Raw genomic sequence first — 18,737 nt, 5'->3', positions numbered from 1 at the left:
TAGTAGAAGAAAATGCAACAAGTATTGTTTGAGAATGTGGAGGAAACATCCCAGCTCATATCAGTAAAAAGTAGTGGTACATACAATATATACTGCAGTTTATCAAAGAGCTGCAGTAAATGCTGACAAGATGAACAATCCCCTCTACAGGACAAATAATGTAATGGCAATACAATAATAATCATTCTTGTGTTGTTGTCATTGTGTTCTTTTCATACAAAGACTCCAGTTCACTTTGCACGGATACCAAAACTACTGTTATTTATTCATACTGTTATTCATCCATTACTGTTGTTTAGGGGTTATATTAAAGTACATAATAAATCCACACAGAAAAAATAGATTAATTACTCAATATTGTGAAAATATAGATGATGGAGCCTCTCAAAGTATTATCATTCTGTCAAATGACTGAGGAAAAAAGCATGCAGGCTAATACTGTCCTACACACTCTGAGACATTCCTCAGACTAGGCTGCATGCAGGCACAACCTAATTTAAAGAAATACAGAGATATAAAGTCAGAATTGTGAGGGGAAAAAAGTCAGAATTGTGAGATATTAAGTCAGAAGTGGGAGAAAAAAAGAATAATTTGAGCTTGCATGTAGACGGGATCTTCCATGACAGGGAAAGTAATTTTCGAGACAAGTTGAACGAACTGAGTTGTGTGATGCTAAATGCTGCAGACTCAGTCGGGTTTATCTTGAGCCACAGAGGTTAGTTTGAGAACATAAATTGCCATAGCAACTGATCTAGATTTACTCTGATCTCGGTTTTCAGTGAATTCTGAGTTAGATCTGCATAATTTGCCAATCCCGCTTTCTGGAATAAGATACCCCTCAGTATTGTGCATCACTTTGATCTTCTCCTCACAGCTTTGAAATAACACTGAACATTGTTCAGCCTAATATAGCCTACAATGATAACAAAAATGTGTCTGTTTAATAGCCTACTCTCTTTCCGTTGGGTGCCTTCTCAAACTATTTTAACATACAACTGTAAGAGTGTATGCGTTGATCAATGCTAAAACTAAACTACAACATCTGTGGTGATTTGTGTTCGGTGACAAGTCAAATTGCTAAATTAAACAACATTTGCGTTGTTTAACACCCAAATAAGATTCATAACTGTAGCCAGAAGCATAAGAACTGTAACTCTTTGTGAGGGTTGAGGTGGCTCTTACAGTAAGTAGTAAATGTATAAGTTACAAAAAGTGAAAGTTTTGTCACTCTTTTTATATTTAATCTAGAGTATGGAGCTTACAACATGTAAACCTTCTAAAACTGTAATCAAATTCATATATATTTCTCAATTTTCTGGTAGGCTATTCTTTTCCTCTCCTTGAATGTATCACAACTAAAACATTGTGGAAAAAATGATAAAAGATAGGATGGAATACATTAAACTACTAGGCTATATATACTTTATTTCTCCCATTTAAAGAATATTTCTTTAAAGACATTGTTTTTGTAGGCAATTTATCTTTATTTTTTAATACAATAGCCTATGTAATAAATGTATGATCAAAGTCTAAATGCAAATACGAATCTGATACTAGACTAATATGATTATTAAATTAAAATCTGATCAAAGATGGGGTGTAGTGAATGAGTTATGAAGTTAATAATTATGTTAATGAAATTAATAGTTATAGGCTTCTCTTGATGTCAAATAGTAGGCCAACTGAAGAAGATGGGTCCATTTGTTATTTTTTGTTTGTTTGTCCGACTGGCATTTGTATCTAAAGTTAAATTTAACATGAACTTATGGATACGGCTGCTTTTTACAGTGTTGGTCAGTAAGTAACCTGATTACAGAAACAGAACTGTGGACAAATGGGGTCAAAGAATGGATAGTATGAATATTGAAGCAGAGTTATTTTCACTTGACTATTCCTCTGCAAATAGGCTTTGGATATTATAACTATCACCTCAATCACCTCATCTAGGCTAGATAAAATGCAGCTTGTTGGCCTACAGCTGAGTTAATACTGAGTAGGCTAATTAATACTTTGTTTAAGTAATGAACTTGTACATGTATTGTTATATTTGGCACAAGTGCATTAATCAGGTGCTCTTTCATTGAACTTGTGGGTGGCTCTTAGAAGAGCCTTTTGTGGATGAAGTATTGTTTGTATGTTTACTTCTTCTTGGGTGCTGCCTTCTTCTTCGCCACCTTGGGCTTGGCAGCCTTCTTCGCTGGTGCTTTCTTGGCAGCAGCGGGCTTTTTGGCCACCTTCTTGGGGCTCTTGGCCACGTTCTTGGGGCTCTTGGCCACCTTCTTGGGACTCTTGGCCACCTTCTGGGGGCTCTTGGCCACCTTCTTGGGACTCTTGGTCGCCTTCTTGGGGCTCTTGGCTGGTTTCTTGGCCGCTGCGGGCTTCTTTGCTTTCTTGGGGGATTTCTTGGCGGCTGCGGGCTTCTTGGCCACCTTCTTGGGACTCTTGGTCGCCTTCTTGGGGCTCTTGAGGGGTTTCTTGGCAGCGGGCTTCTTGGCTTTCGGGGCGGCCTTCTTGGCCGGCTTGTTGGGCTTGGTGTCGGCCTTCTTGTTGATCTTGAAGGAGCCGGAGGCCCCGGTCCCCTTGGTCTGGAGCAGAGCGCCCTTAGCCACCAGGCTCTTGACGGCGATCTTGACGCGGGCCTTGTTCTTGTCCACGTCGTAGCCTCCGGCAGCCAGGCTCTTCTTGAGGGCGGCCAGAGACACGCCGCTCCGCTCCTTGGAGGCGGACACAGCTTTAACGATCAGCTCACCGAGGCTGGGGCCGGCCTTCTTCGGCCTGGGAGCCTTCTTCTTGGCTGCTTTGGCCGGGGCGGGGGCGGCTGGAGCTGGGGCGACTTCTGCCATTCTCTTCTCTGTCGTTTGTTCAGATACACACCAAACTGGGAGTCTGACTGGACTGGTAGTGAAGCCGGAGCAGGGGGTGGGACTTAAACACACCGTGAGAACCGTGTAGACTCCACTCAGCCCACCGTGCTTTGTGCAGGCGGAATGCCGTGCAGCTTGTGTTTTCTCTTCATCGATAAATGTCTAAAATACAGATCTGGGAGAAATACTGAAGTCTAGCAGCGAATGGACCCGATAGCAGACTTGTGTCTCTTCATATTGAAGTCATGTAGAGCGCTGAAGGTTTCTGCATTTTGTTCGGGGAGGCTCCAAACCTCACCTATGCACCGTCGTGGGAAGCGCTGCTCACTGACATTTCTCTCCTAAAATGCTTTAAAGTGCATTAGATACCCACCAAAACCCGTTTACAGCTGGCCGAGATGTTTATCTAGAAATTAAAAGTAAAAATAATCATCTCTTGAAAATCGTTTTGATTTAAACTGAAGCTATTTTGGTATCAGCAAACACACTCATGCTGGCGGTGGGCTGTGGCGTGAGACTCTAAGAGATGGACACTGTGGCTATAATCATTTATTTTGTTCTGTTGAGGACTTCATTCATGATTAATAAGATCTGAAAATGTTTTGTATTCATCATAACAAAAGTAAATATAATTAACATTTCTTTCCATTTTGGAGGTTCTACTGAACACAACCTTGTCAAGGCCTTTATCTACGAAAAGTCTACGAAAATATAAGGAAAGCAAATGCTGGTAACGAAAATATGTACACAGTTTGTATCATTTGTTTTTGAAAAAGAAAACATAAATTATTTGATCATATTTCTGTCACCTACATAATTCTTGGAAGACAGGAATATTTGTTCCATCTCTTGACTCTGGCTTTGTCCCTTGCACTCATTACGATTGATTGCTTATAGTGTTGACAGTTGTAAAGCTTACTGTTATTATATAATTATTGTACTTAGTGTGATTTACTTATTGAACATTTAGGGTACTGTAGATAAGAATGTCAGTTATAAACATTCCTCAAATGTGGGGGGAAGCTGTCAGGTTTATTTATACAGCCCTTCATCACAAAAGCATGTCTCAAGGACTTTACAAAGATTAACCTAAATCTAACTAATCACTTAATGGAAATGACTGTAAATAAGAATGTCACTGATGTACCTGAAATATAAAACAATTGAGTTGGAGCTAAAAACATCAAATGTAAATGCAAAGCATCAGTGTAAGAAAACTGTGTGAGGAAGAACTGTTTGGTCCATTGCAAAAGAAAAAAAAAAGTCTTTGATCATTGGTATATTATTCCATATCACATTTTATTTGGCTAATGTTGATACAAGACAGTAAACTTCCTAATAGTGATTGGAGTAGTCAGGGTGTGACAGAGACCTTAGTGAAATGAGGACCAATGACATCTTTCCAGCAACATTTATTTATCTGAGGATGACTGATCCTGCTACAGGACAGTTTTTAATGTGACTGTACCTTTCGCTCATGAATGGTGACCGGTACAACACCTGAAGTTACCCTAATATCAAAAGCATAATTAAATGAATTTACATTGGTGGCAATGGAGCTGACAAAACAGTTACATTTGTGTGGAAGCAAAATATTTTTACTTTCACTTTTAGTCAGCATACCTTTTATACTTAAAGTTTACTATTAAAAAAATACTTAAGTGTACTACTTTTTCATAAGAGGTTAAACAATATGTAGCATGGGGAAAACCCTGCATAGTATGCCTTTAAAGGAGTAAATCACACATTTTATTATTATTTTTTTTATTTTTATTATCCACCCTCATGTCAGTTGAAACACTAGTGAAGTTTGTATGTCAATATAACAAACAAGCTGCCACAGCTTTGTAGCAGCCTTCTCCAACAAAGCTGAGTGAATTTCTTTAGAGTTCCAAAAAGGGCAAAAAATCTGATGAGCCTTGTTGCCTTCATGTGCTCCTCGTCAGCTCGTACTTCTGAATGTTATAGTTGTAAATACAACTCGTATGTTCAAGCACTTTTTTGTCAGATATAACGAAATGGAGGCTGAAACAAAAGTAGTTTTTTTGGTCACTATTTCAGAAACAAAATGCCAGTTACTTGCAGCTGCAATGACACAGAAAAGAGAATATTTGCATCAGTTATTGTATCAATAACTGATATTATAATAAGTTTATTGGTTGTAAAAGTTGTTATGCACCTAAAAGTTAAACAACTGAGAATGTCACATCTTGGCATCTTAGGTGTCATGCAACATTTGATATTCCAATTTGTTTTTACCACTTTATTGGGTCGTTCAAGTCCGCTGTATCCGTAATTACAATATTCCCAACAGTATTTGAAGGAAACATCAGCTTGCTACTGTTGAACAAGTGCGGAAAATCTAGGAGATAATGAGGTAAATATTGGACTTTTGGACCCACAGTGCACTGGTTTGGCTTCACTTGTGTTTTGCAAGTCTAAAGAAGTGACCTCCATTCACTCCATACGTTTTGGAGAAAGCTAAAATAAAACTGTGCCAACTAACTCGTAACTAGAATTGTTTATATGTCGTAATATGTAATTATTGGTTTGGGAGTAGGATTTATTTTATAGACAGGGTGGTAGGTTAATGGGGAAATACGCTCTATTGTTAAAAGCCATTGTTAAGTACACCTCTGTTGTTAGTAGCATCCAGGTAGATTTCCTGTGGCAGAGTATAAAAGGCTGCCAGTTGACATCTGACTCTGCTGTTGGTGGGACCCTGGGGAGCTGCTCACAGCCATGCTCCTTATTTTTTGGGCCGTTTAGTCTGCCAGTAATGCACTACTTTGTTGCTGTCTTTTTGTATGTATTTTTTGTGGGTGAATAAAACATTTTATTGGTTGAACCTTACCACCGCCTCTTTGCTGTAAATCCAGCCGCTATTGCTAACAAGTCACAATTCACTTGTAGCATGGCCTTCCACTGGTTGCATCATCTAAGGTGTGTGGAACTTGGAAAGCTCTCTACACTGTCACACCATAGCAATTATTTATATAAGTCTGATGAGAGGTGTAGTGGAAATTATATTATACCATTCTGTTTCTCTATGCATGAAGCACTGTCTTATTTCTATGTTGTCTGCTCTCAGTACATTTCCACTGGCTTGAGACAATGGCTACTGTGTGAAGATGACCCTGGGAACTCTAGCCCGTTTATCTTTGTTTTGCACAGATGCACCCTAATCGTTTATCTTTGTTTTGCACAGATGCAACCTAATCGTAGAATGTTTCAAGTATAAGAATGTGCCGGACTTCTCATGACTCAGCTGTTTCTACTACATGATTATAAGAAGGGTGGACAAAGCTCATTGCTTCGCTCTTTGTCTCACACACACGATGGGTGAGCATTGCGCCTTGCTTGCAAGCAATAAAGATAACAGAAGGACAACTTCTCATCTCCAAGTCTCTTTATTACAGAAAACTCCCGCCACAAGAGGTAAATGTTAGAAAGGTGTGTCAGCAATGTAATGATGAAAGATGAGTCAAGGGTGATAAAGTAATCCTTACAGTATGTGATGTTTACTCACGACATATCTGTCTAATGCTTTTTTTTAACAAAATTGTTATTACAGAATACATACTTGCAACAATATGCAACACTATAAAGACACATTAAATTAATGCTATATGGTAGTAGTATTTTTTTTCAACATCAAACATTTAAAATTGCATGGATCAAGTTTATGTACATCTACCTCAAATAATGTAAATGTTTTGAAAGGGCTCACTCTACTTTTACTTAGCCGTCCTTTCATAAATTTTGCCAATTAAATGCACATTAACAAAACTGGAAAGAATATTTTGTTTGTTCTCTCTTTTGTAGCAGTTACAATTGTCTGCTACTTATATATTTAAATCATGATATTATCGGTGTCAACCTCAAGTAAACAGCAACATTGACTGTTGCAGGGATTGAACATGACCTTCTGGTTATGCGATAATGTTTCTGATCAGCAGGCCAACATTTCCCCATTAAATACAAAATTACATATCGAGGCTCCAATTTCATACTGCACTCTTTTCTGGTAAATCAAAATGTTTTGTTTGCCACCCAGTACTGACACCTAAGTACATATCAGGCTTAAATGGACAGTTGTATGGTCCATTGTCTCTATTTTATATAGGGCATGGGCACCTAACTTTGTGTAAGTGTGTGTGTGTGTGTGTGTGTGTGTGTGTGTGTGGGGGGGGGGGGGGGGGGGGGATTAGAGTCTTTTTTTTCTGACTTTTCTCGCAAATCTCTGTTTTTTTCTCAGAATAAAAAAAAATATATATCTATATGGCCCTAATTCTCTTTCGTAGAGAGGTGTCTGCAAAGGCTTCATTTATTTTTTGGGAAACTAACATAATTTATAGGCTATACTGCACAAAATGACAAATAAACCAGTTACATGTAAACATTATTAATTCATTTTGAATATCATAGTTCTTTAATATTCTCTAACACTCCTTTTGCTTTGGCATCCTACCTGTTGCTGTTGCTCTGCTGTGCTGACACTGCTAACAGCAGGCTATCATCTCACTTTAGCTTTGCATACAAATGCTCTTTAAGGGAGTAAGGGAAACTGCATTTTCTATCATCTTAGTGGGTGTGGCCAAAAAATGAGCCAAGAAAAGCAGTTTGAGAAGACAGAGAATAGCAGTCTTTGTGTTATTTTGTCTTCAGGAGTTAAGTGAAGCTTCTAGACTTATGTGAGTACATAATGACTTATCTGCAGTTATGCTGAAGCAAATGCTGTTTGAGATTCTTGTACTGATTTGAAAATATTCCAGATATTCATGGTTACAGAGTGATTGATTACATTTAAGATATTACAGCAGTCTGCCTTAAAAACTCTATTAAAATGAATTTTGTTATAGATATTTTACCCTATTTTGCCCCTAGGACTGTAGTAGTAGTGTGTATTTTATTCTTAGTAGTATTGTGTATTTTATTCTTAGTTTCTTTTAGTATTTTTACGGTCACAGACAAGGACTATTATGTTGATAACTGAGTCATGACTGTTTTGTGATTGTCCAATTTGTCTTGTCTGCACAAACAAAGTTCCTCACGGAAAATAAAGTAATTTGAATTGAATTGAATTGAACTGAAAAAAATCGATTACTTGTTGATTACTGAAAAACATTATTGAAGGGCAGCATTTTGATATGAGATTATATATCAAAATGCACATTTTACACATTTTGGTAAAGCTTGAAAATGATGATAACGACACAATTTACACTGGAGTCTACAATATAGCAATAATATCACTTTGCTAATTCTAGTCTGTTAGTTCGGTAACTCAGTGAACAACAGGGATTTGCTTTATCACACATCACAATTTGTATGCTATTGAATTAAGAAATGAAAGTAGATGACTAACTGGTTTGTTTTGTACTGATCAGTGTAAACTGGCAATTGCTAATTTTATGCTTATGTCTTTTTCCCACTTGTCATCCCTTGTTATTCACTACAGTAGCAACAGCAGATTCTACATAACATCAGTCATGGCTGCTTTTTCCCCTGAGCAATATGACATGGATATTTTAGGAAATGGAAAAACGGTCCGTGATTTCATAGACAATAAAATAAAAGAGCACACTTTAGTGGTAAGTATTACTGTTAGGGATGGAGAGTCGATTCCAAAAGAGTCGATTCTCGATTCCATCATGACGATTCTGAGAATCGATTCTACTAATAAATGGAATTAGAGTCGACTCCTGCAAAACTCATTGAGCTAACCAGACTTTATAGAACATTTGTACCAAGTTTTATACCATTTTGTGGTAGCCCAGTAACAGGGCTGCCAACTTTTCAGAAAACCTTGGAGTGAGATTTGACGGAAGTTGGACGCAAATTTTCTTGGGGCCCGTTTGGGGTCACCACCGCACGCTAAAGACATTTATTTTTATTCATTTTTGTACTTGAAGTAAAGAAACATGAATATTTACAGCCATTTCCCCAGTTTCATAACTTCTAATCCTTACCCCAACCATTAAAAAATGAACATAGAAATAAAACAGTTTTTGGCCACCAGAGGGATCATTGACCTGGTGGCCAAAGACCGCAACCTCAGTATTTTCAACAATGTGGACAGGATGGAGTCAGTGAGTGAGTGAGTGAGTGATTGAGTGAGTGAGTGAGTGAGTGAGTGAGTGAGTGAGTGAGTGAGTGAGTCAGTGAGCGAGTGAGTCAATGACGGACATTCACTCTTCTAGGCCGGTACCCTACACTACAGGGTCCAGCAAAAAATTGACTTGTGAGTCCTCTTCCGTATAAAATCTATTCAATAAAGATTGTTTGCCTCCGATGTAGAGCACTAGTGGAGTCTGTCCGAATGTTTTCAAAGCAGGCTGTAAATTTGCTGCAAAATAGCGCGTCAGCTGACATGCATTTTTTATTTTTTTTTATTTGACAGTGTGAGAAATAGGTGTGGCATGAGAGCGTGTGAAGTGGGTCATTTGCGTGAGTCTCACGCTCAATGCGTGAGAGTTGGCAGCTCTGCCAGTAAACATTTCCTCAACCTGCGTCGAGGCCAACAAGTCTAATAGACGTCGAGTCACAACGTGACTTTATTTCGACCATTTGCCGACATGACAACATAATCTTAGGGGAATGGTGATTTCGAGGAAAACATGTTTTACAGTGGTGTAACCGAATAAACACTGTATAAAAATGACAACAATATAATTTTGTAACATGAGTGCGAACGGTAATGTTACAAAAAACGTGGAATCGTCCATCCCTAATTACTGTTCTGAACATTGTATTGCACTTATATGTTTGTGTCCAGTGGAGGCACCTAGTGGCAGTTAATTATAGTGCAGCCTACTATAAACAGGAAGTAGTGTTCATTTGTTATTCATTTTCCATCCATCATTATAAGCCTTGTTTGAGACATCGCCTGTAGTAGTCAACAGAATATTTTCAGAGTTATGGTGAATTGTTTATTTTAGCAATTAATGAAGATACATGATTACAGCTAAAACTAGTTTCCTAAATTAAGCTAACATTATATACACATTTTTTACTTACATTGTTGCATCTGAAATTTTAGTATGCCATTTTGTGTTTGTTACAGTTTTACAAAAAGAAACATTCAAGTAAACTTCAAAAACAAGATCCTGGTTCTCCTGGAGTTATTTGAATAAATGTTTACAGGGGCATCTAGCGAGACCAGTACAATCACAGTCATCGTCACAATACTGTTATCCCACTAATTGCCATAGTCACAGTATGGTGAAATAATAAAAACAGTCTTGAGATCTGCATTTTCTCACAAAAAAATGTTTATTCTGCTTCAATCAGGACTGCAAAGAACCTTTCCATGTGGCCAATCTAGGTATTCTGTTGAAGAAGCACCTCTGTTGGCTTAATAACTTGCCTCGAGTCAAGCCTTTCTATGCAGTGAAGTGCAACAACACTCCAGCAGTTATCAGGATGCTGAGTGCTCTGGGGACGGGGTTTGACTGTTCCAGCCAGGTACTGATGATGTATTTTGAAGGAAATCTATCACGACCACTCTCCTTTTGTCTTTTTCACCCTCTTTCTCCTTCTGTGTTTCTCTCTCATTGAAAAAAAAAAGTTCCAAGATGTGTGGTACCCTTCCTCTATTTCCTTTGGGAGTATGTTTATTTAATAATTTGAAACACTTGTTGCTCAAATACAGGCAGAGATTCAGCTGGCCCTGTCCCTTGGAGTGACACCAGATGAAATCATTTACGCACATACATGCAAACCAGAGCACTATATCAAATATGCCGCCACTCATGGAGTTCAGATGATGACTTTTGATAACCAGGAAGAACTCTCAAAAATTGCTCATTGTCATGCCAACGCTAAGTAAGTGACCAAATCCTGATCATTTTACTTCTAAGCCTGATCACACTGTTGCATTCATGACCTAAATATGAGGCTTCTGAATGACTGTCCAGACTAGTGCTTCGCATTGCAGTGGATGACTCCAAATCGCTGAGAAGACTCAGTTCAAAGTTTGGGGCCAATTTGGCGACAGTTGGTAAGCTGCTGGAGCGAGCTGGAGAGCTGGGCTTGGAGGTCATTGGGGTCAGCTTCCATGTAGGCTGCGAGTGCACCGACAGCTCGGCTTACAGGCAGGCCATAGCAGATGCCCGACATGTCTTTGACATAGCAGTAAGTGGCAATAATGACATTAATATCAACATGACAAAAATATATTGGTGTTTGAGAAGTACTTTATTTGATAAATTTGGCATTATGTAACAAAAAAGTTAGCAGTGTCATCTTTGCGTGTCCAGTATTTATTATGCTATGGTATTTTTTGTGATTATACATGCTGACACATTAGCACATGGTGTATGTTTAGTGTACAACACAGTGTCATCAAATTTTGTGAAATGAGCATGAACTCTGAGATGTGAGATTACGTCTTGTGGACACAAATGTTTAACCAAAGTCGTTTTACATGCCTAAACTTAAGCTAGCTTAACCTTAGCTAGCTGCCTAGGCTAGGCTCTGATAGCTAATTGACTAAATATATTAAAATGTAAACATCCCTCTGGATTCTTGAGTTCCATTCATTTCAAATATGTTTTTCCAGCCGCCCGCATCGATTTCTTGAAATTACAATGTAACCGGGCCAATCAGGGACTGCGTCGTAGTTGATGAAATACAGGCCGCCACTGGCAAAACAGTAATGGCGTCTAACGGCAACGAGCGGTAAAGTTAACGTTAGTAGAGTAAACACAGCCATAAGTGCAGTTATTGCAGAAATAGACTCAATAACAACAATTAAACAAGAACAAGAGTATGCACTAGCGGGGTTTCTCGGCGGAAAAGACGTTTTCGCCGTTCTTCCGACTGGATTTGAATTTGGATTCGCTGATTGGCTGAAGGAGTTTGTCTGTCAAGGCGAGTACTCCCGCCCACATCGTGTGGGCGGCTAGAAGTCCAGACTGATCCGTGGAGCGAAACAGAATGTGACGTCACGTGATCAGGATGGTCTTACCAGGCTAGCGTTTCCCACCCTGAGTGTTCAAAATGGCCGCCATGTGAATAAGGTCAATAGCCAATATGTATGGTCAGGATGAAACAACAGGTCTATTGAATAGGCCAAAAGAGTTTTTGTCTGCTTGCTTCGGAATCTCCCTCAAAGTAAAATATTTCAATGAGAGAAATTATCAATGATCATCTGTCGGGGACAGGGTCGGGGATCTTTCGCTACGAGTCACATAGCGATATCGTCTGATCAATTGTTTGGACAGACTGCTTGTGGAGTTTGCAACTGTGGATACTGGATAGGTGTTTCTGGCCTGGACATAACTTTTCACGATGATATTCATATCTTTACATGAAGTAAATTCGAAATAATGAGAGCAGGCGATCCCCACTTATCAAAGCATCCAGCATTCTCTGCCATTGCGCCTCTATTTCCTTTCCATCCCACTGCAGTACAGTAGCAGTTGCTGTCTGTGCACGCATGCGAGTATCAGCGGAAATGGGCAAGCCAGATGCCATATAATATCCGTTCAAAAACGAATTGTATTAACTCAGTGTTTCATAACTCTTTTCAAATTCGGTGTTTAACGCAAGTAACGCAATTTTTTACCAGGTCGGTAGCTTTAATGTGATTACTGAAAATTAGACAGTAGTGCATTAATACTGTGTTACCGGGAAAAGTAATGTGATTACGTAACCTGTTATCCCCAACAGTGCTTATACCATAGGCATGTTGTGTATTTTTGCTTTTATTATTCCTTTTCAGAAGTTGTTGGGCTTCCAGATGAGTCTCTTGGATATTGGTGGAGGATTCCCTGGGAGCGAGGATGTTCAAGTGAAATTTGAAGAGGTAAAATGTAATAAGTTTTCATTAAAGAAATACAGTGATAAACTAGTGTAACAGATGTCTATTTGGTGGTACAGGATCAAACTGTTGCACCCATTATCCTGGAAAAACACTACCAACCAACATTGGTTGGTACATACATTCAAAACATACATATACATAAAAAAAAACAAAAAAAAAAACATAAATTAACATTCTAAGGACACATAAATAATTACCTTATCTATTTTATGTTTCTTGTTTCCATCCAACTGACAAGCAAATTTCAGCTGGTTGGATGCAGAATACACAGGCCTCCTCAATGTAGATTGTAGTAACGTGAGAACCAAAACACATAAACAAAATGTAAAAAAAAAAAAAAAAAAAAAATCATTAGGATTGGGTAAGTTTCTTGTCGACTAATGTCATGATGCCATGCTGTCCATGCTGTCCAAAGATGATAACAAAGAAATGCATATGTAGCTGCATATATGTCATTATTTATCAGACAAATGTCTTGTGATTGCTAAGTATTGTTGGATTTCTTTATTAACAAAATAATAAAATAATAATAATAAAAAAAAAAAAATCTACCTCAAGTGAGCATAACAACTGTTATGCAATGTTGTGGAAATTTTATCAAAATGTGTGGTTTGGTTTCCATTCATCTTTTCTAATTACACAGATCATAGATTGCATAAACATATGGAAGCCTTGCCTTTTGGTTGGTTGTAATGTTAGAGATCTAGGAATTAACCTATATTTTCTTTTTTGCATAACTCTTATTTTTTGGCGTAGGAGTGTCAGCTAAATGTCTGAAATGTAAAGATAACATCTGTGAAATATGCCTTACACCTATTACCTTTCATCCTAGATTTCAGCAGCCATTAATTTGGCCCTGGATGAATTCTTTCCCCTTGACTGCGGGGTGCAGATTATCGCTGAACCGGGGCGATACTACATGGAGTCACTGTTCACACTGGCAGTGAATGTCATTGCCAAAAAGGTTGTCATGGAGGAAGCAGCTGAACACAACAGTAATGTATAGAAATGTCTTTTGAAGCCACAGTGAGTGTTGAGTGTTGCTTATCCAGTCATTTACCAATACACAGAATCTGATGTAACTCCCCTCACTGTCCACTCAGTAGTTCAGAAACCAAACTAACACCCGCTCTCCTAAGGAGGTGCCAGCTGCCACATTCATGCAGTAGAACCTGGCAAAGGTGAATGGGGCTGACCAAATAGCTGCTGTGCAAACCTCAGCACAAGGCCTCACCCCAAGGCCCAAGAAGTCGCTGCACCCCATGTGGAGTGCACCTGCACTCTCACTGGGGCTGGCATATCCATTTCCTTGTATGCCTGCTGGATTGTCTCCACAATGCGGCGGAAGTCTAGACTCGGATACAGCCCCGGCGTCAAGGATGGGCTTAGCCCGCCTCAAGATGACCCCAAGTCCCCCCATCCCTACAAACCACCCCCACCTCCCAGGCCTGCAGAAAAAAACGGGAGAAACAATGAATTGTTGAAATAAATAGGCACAAAGCTGATTGGTAATCTGATTTTAAATGTTTGAAACATACACATTGGTGTAAGAGTCTTTTTAATTTGGCTAGTGTTATTTGTAGGCTACCATAGCAAAAAATTGGCAGCTCAAAGAGCTAGCGTAAATGTGAGGACCTTGTGAAGCTTTGCCATTCTGACGTTCTGACAGTGGACTTCAAGACGTTGGTTAGCTTTTTGTCTTGCGCGAGCGGTAGCAACAACAAAATGGATATAAGAATGTTTTTTAAAACTGGAACAAAGGGAGACAGCAGTACAGTAGCAGCAACAAAGTTGTCCTGGCTCTGGGGCTGCTTGGATACTTGTTGTCCAAGGCCATGATGATTTAAAACAGACAAACAACTGATCTGTTTTCCTGTGTGCCTGTGTCCACTGGATATAGCTACACCTTCAAGGCTGTGATGAAACACAACACTGACATCTCACTCACCTTCATGAGGGGGGTAGAAGGGGCATAGTTCAATCAATTTGTTCAGTGGAACTTGGAGAGCACCTTGAGGAGCAATGCGTGGTTTGGACATAAGACCTCCTGTGTTGTTTGACAGGAATTGACAGCAGCTCCCGTGTGCAGACAAATTATGCAACTCTCCTATTCTCCTGGCTGATGTCACTGCTATCGTGAATGCTGAATACTTGAGTGACAGCTATTTCAAGTGCATTGTCTCAAGTGGCTGAAAGGGCTCATGCCATAGGGCACCCAAAGACCTATCCAGATCCCACGGTGGGAAAGCTGGCCCCCTGCTATGGGGAATGATCCTTTGAGTGCCCTTAAAGGAATAGTTCACCCAAAAATGAAAATTCAGTCATTATCTGCTCACCCTCATGCCAGTCAAAACACAGGTGAAGTTTGGTAGTCCATATAACACACCCGGAGGTTGCCAGAACAACTTCATAGCAGCGTTCTCCAAAAACAACTGAAGTCTTTGGCTACCAATCTTTAGAGTTCTGAAAAGAGCATAAAAATAACAAAAAAATACATAAAATTACTCCATACAGCTTGTGGAGCATAGTCTCCTGAAGCCAATGATCAGAGATAATGATAGATAATGACTCAATTTTAATTTTAAGAAACCACGCAATGAGACTACAACAGTTGTTTGGGTCGAGTGGCTGCTTGGGATGGGACGATGTGGTAATCTCACAATTCGATTCTATTCGATCCAGAACATCCATAATGAGTTTGTGCTGTGGCAGCTGTAGCAGGGTCTGTTTGGAAGCCAACACCACGTTCGCTTTAGAGCTCCTGTGAAACAACGCTGCTGCTCGTCTCACCCGGCAAGCTCTACTCAAATATCCTCTTCCTTGTCTGCCATGTCTGCCACTTGGCTTTGCGGTTTTGCATTGCAAAGTGTTTGCACTGTGTAATGGGTGGAGAAGGAGAAGGAGGGGCAGAGGCAGGCAGATTACAGTAAGCGGCAGACAATATAGCTCACGGGGTGTACGTCCGATGCACATCGTTATATGCCACGATGTACATCGTCATGATTTTATATCACAAATTATTGTACTACGATATATCGTCCCATCCCTAGTGGCTGCCCATCTGCATTACTTGCGGTTCCGCATCAGCACCCCTGACACATCCTGAGCACAGCAGAGGGCCTTCTAGGCCCGCTGAAGCATCCTGTTAGCGTCAGCCAAACATGGCTTACAGCTCACAGGAAGTCTCAGCAGACAAGTGCAGTGTTCTGCCTGCAGCATGAACTGGGACAGCCAGAGATGACACCTCACTATCCAGAAAGCCACCAAGGCCTTACCGCCCACATTAGCCTGCTCGCTCATTTGCTTAGAGAGCAGCAAGGAAACCTGTTGGAGTTCTATGGCCAGGGCTCATGAGAGTCCATCTCTCACCTCCTGTGACTATGGTGTTGATACAATGCCAAGAGCAACGGAGTTTCCCTGAGACAGACATGGAGGGGGACACCAGGGCTGCTATGTCCTGATCCAGGAGGCAGTGTTCCACAGCCAAATCTTTCTCAGTTATGCACCGACACTAGCCACCTACAAATTCCTGTCCAGCAACTTGGCTCCAAACACCTCTCAAACTGCCTAGGAATAACCTCCTCAAAGTCAGGGAGGAGGGGCACTAGGAAGGGGCCAGGCTGACCCCGAGCCTCATTGTCAAAGTGGGAAGGGGTAGTGCACTGAACCGCTGGCGGGTCATTTCCTAGAGAATTAGCTGCCCTAGCGGTGATCTCTCGGAGAAGGGGAGATGATTGTTCATGCTCGCCCTCCATTTCTTCCACCTCAGCCAACTTTTGCCCTGGGGGGAGTAGGGGATAGGGGAACATTTTCAGGCTTACCCCACTGGCCATTCCACACCACCACCCTGGGCATAGTGGGCTTCCCTCAGCAGGAGTGGCTGGCCATTTGCCCTCAAATGAAAGGACCCTAGCGTCTGTTGCTGGCATAATAAAACAATGAATGCTTGAGGCAGGGTCTTCCCCGGCCCCGGCACATAATGGTCATGCCCATCCTTTATTGGCATTTTCAACCTGCAGCCCATACAGGAATGACCCTCCAAATTTCACTATATTGTGTGTGTGTGGTTTTTTTTTTGTTTTGTTTTTCAGATAGCGAGGAGAACATCCCTGACAGAGTGATGATGTACTACATTAATGATGGAGTGTTTGGCTCCATGAGTTTCCTCATCAATGATCCTGTCTATCGCAAACTTTCACCTTACCTTCATAGGGTAAAACACAACAACCCAACCTAATGTAGGCTTGATGCAAATTCTGGTGCAGGCAGCTAAGTTAACTTTAAATAAAATGTGTTCTGTTGAAGAGTACCAATTACCATCTACCAATTGTAATCAGTAATGTATACATTAGATTAACTCAACTCAGGGGCATAATTGGACTTTACTTTGGATTACTTGATAATAGAATTTGAGGAATGTATCATCAGTGTCATCATCTGTAAACCATTATTTAAAATTGTGTGATATGTTTGGTGTCTCTAATCTCAAGCATCATTTTTACCCTTCAAAACATGTATCCAAGGAGTAATCCAAGAAGTCAAAAATGAATGATGCCAACTTTTTAAAAGTATCATGAAGGTATCATATTTTTTTGTTGCTATAATCGCTTCAAGTTAATCACATCTTGAGTTGTTTTACTTTGCTCTACATAGACAGTTGAGAGCAGTGAGCAGAGATACCGGTCTGTCATCTGGGGTCCAACCTGCGACAGCATGGACAAGATTACTGACGACTGCAGCCTGCCTGAGTTACAAGTGGGAGACTGGCTTCTCTTTGACAACATGGGTGCTTACACAGTTTGCTTGTCTACTAACTTCAATGGCTTTGGAAAAGCACACATCTATTCTGTTGTGACACCTGAGGCGTGGCAAGCCTTAATCCCTTCTCATACATGCAGCCCTTTACATGACTAACCTTTTGTTCTTTAGTTCTGTATGAACATGAGATAAGAATGCCACAATATTGATGTAGCTAGCACAATCCATATAAGCATTTAACATGTTATATTACTTGGTAAAAATGTATTGACAAGCCATGTTGAATATGTTGTAATCTAAATGACGTTTGTTTTCCCTCTAATTGCCATTGTAGGGTGATTGTTTTTCTTTCATTTTCATTTGAGATTTGGATTCAGAGCTGGTGTGTTTAGGGATTAATTCTCACCCTTTCTGTTTTTCAAGTCTGTATTAGTCATATAGCCTAAGGACCACATGATAATATTTGGGCTGTATGTGTACTATACAGAGACTTTTAGGGAAATCCCTTCTTTGCAAAGAATAGGCTTGATTGTTTTATTCTCTTATTTTGCATTATCTTATTGCTCAGTAAATTGCTTTGTGGGGACCTTTTGCAAAAGATGCTTTAAAAAACAAGTAAAAACCCTGATTGTGTTGTGTCAATGTTTCTTTCTTCATCATACAGGATATTCCAGCTCTCACCAAGTACATGATACATACAGTAGACAGCAGATATAAGCATAGTACTAATGTGTGCATGCATGGTACTAAAACAGTAGTATACACTTACATTAGGAACACATTTAACACACCAGAGTTTCACACTTACAAGATGTCATTGGGAGTTAAATCCAGTGCCATAGGTTCTTAAATGTCTTGTCTTCTGTGGGAGTTTATATAAGCAAATGCAGCAAGCATTGTTTGAGAATGTGGAGGTTAGAAACATCCCAGCTCATATCAGTAAAAAGTAGTGGTACATACAATATATACTGCAGTTTATCAAAGACCACCCCAGAAAATGCTGACAAGTTGAACGTTACCCTCTACAGAACAAATAATGTAATGGCAATACAATAATAATCATTTTTTCATTGTTGACATTGTGTTATTTTCATACAAAGACTCCAGTTCACTTTGCACGGATGCCAAAACTACTGTTATTTATTAATTCTGTTATTTTAAAGTAAATAATGAATTCACACAGAAAAAAAAAAAACCATAACTCAATATTTTGAAAATATAAATGATGGAGCTTCCTCTCAAAGTATCTCAATGTATTTGGTCAAACTGACTGAGGAAAAAGCATC

The 18,737-nt window shown here is 39.7% G+C and overlaps 2 protein-coding genes across 7 annotated transcripts; one reads left to right on the top strand and one right to left on the bottom strand.

Moving 5' to 3' along the window:
* Positions 1-2,138: 2,138 nt before the first annotated feature.
* Positions 2,139-2,843, bottom strand: LOC139911083 (histone H1-like). 5 transcript variants are annotated; one of them, XM_078284685.1, is made up of 2 exons: positions 2,277-2,843; positions 2,139-2,237 (listed from the first exon to the last, which is right to left on the bottom strand). In XM_078284685.1, the coding sequence occupies exons 1-2, from the start codon at positions 2,841-2,843 to the stop codon at positions 2,139-2,141; spliced, it is 666 nt and encodes a 221-aa protein (XP_078140811.1). The 5 variants fall into 5 exon arrangements, with proteins under 5 accessions (XP_078140811.1, XP_078140812.1, XP_078140813.1 ...); XM_078284686.1 differs by having other exon boundaries at positions 2,139-2,207; XM_078284687.1 differs by having other exon boundaries at positions 2,139-2,192.
* Positions 2,844-8,339: 5,496 nt separating this feature from the next.
* Positions 8,340-17,671, top strand: LOC139911081 (ornithine decarboxylase-like). 2 transcript variants are annotated; one of them, XM_078284731.1, is made up of 8 exons: positions 8,340-8,458; positions 10,158-10,331; positions 10,519-10,691; positions 10,784-11,000; positions 12,592-12,675; positions 13,526-13,693; positions 16,793-16,906; positions 17,347-17,671. In XM_078284731.1, the coding sequence occupies exons 1-8, from the start codon at positions 8,357-8,359 to the stop codon at positions 17,605-17,607; spliced, it is 1,293 nt and encodes a 430-aa protein (XP_078140857.1). In that variant the 5' UTR covers positions 8,340-8,356; the 3' UTR covers positions 17,608-17,671. The 2 variants fall into 2 exon arrangements, with proteins under 2 accessions (XP_078140857.1, XP_078140858.1); XM_078284732.1 differs by having other exon boundaries at positions 16,793-16,931; positions 17,347-17,365.
* Positions 17,672-18,737: the final 1,066 nt, after the last annotated feature.

The sequence above is a fragment of the Centroberyx gerrardi genome, chromosome 7, assembly GCF_048128805.1.
Source record: "Centroberyx gerrardi isolate f3 chromosome 7, fCenGer3.hap1.cur.20231027, whole genome shotgun sequence".
In the NCBI taxonomy this organism is placed as follows: Eukaryota; Metazoa; Chordata; class Actinopteri; order Beryciformes; family Berycidae; genus Centroberyx; species Centroberyx gerrardi.
This window is presented reverse-complemented; position numbering and strand designations above follow the sequence as displayed.

What these genes read in the sequence shown, in the direction of transcription:
- LOC139911083 (XM_078284685.1), bottom strand. Translation starts at nt 2,843, where the DNA reads ATGGCAGAAGTCGCCCCAGCTCCAGCCGCCCCCGCCCCGGCCAAAGCA. An exon ending in TGGCCAAGAGTCCCAAGAAG is followed by an intron (nt 2,238 to 2,276) that starts GTGGCCAAGAGC and finishes AAGAGCCCCAAG; the next exon opens with AAGGTGGCCAAAAAGCCCGC.
- LOC139911081 (XM_078284731.1), top strand. Translation starts at nt 8,357, where the DNA reads ATGGCTGCTTTTTCCCCTGAGCAATATGACATGGATATTTTAGGAAAT. An exon ending in GACATGTCTTTGACATAGCA is followed by an intron (nt 11,001 to 12,591) that starts GTAAGTGGCAAT and finishes ATTCCTTTTCAG; the next exon opens with AAGTTGTTGGGCTTCCAGAT. An exon ending in TTTCACCTTACCTTCATAGG is followed by an intron (nt 16,907 to 17,346) that starts GTAAAACACAAC and finishes TGCTCTACATAG; the next exon opens with ACAGTTGAGAGCAGTGAGCA.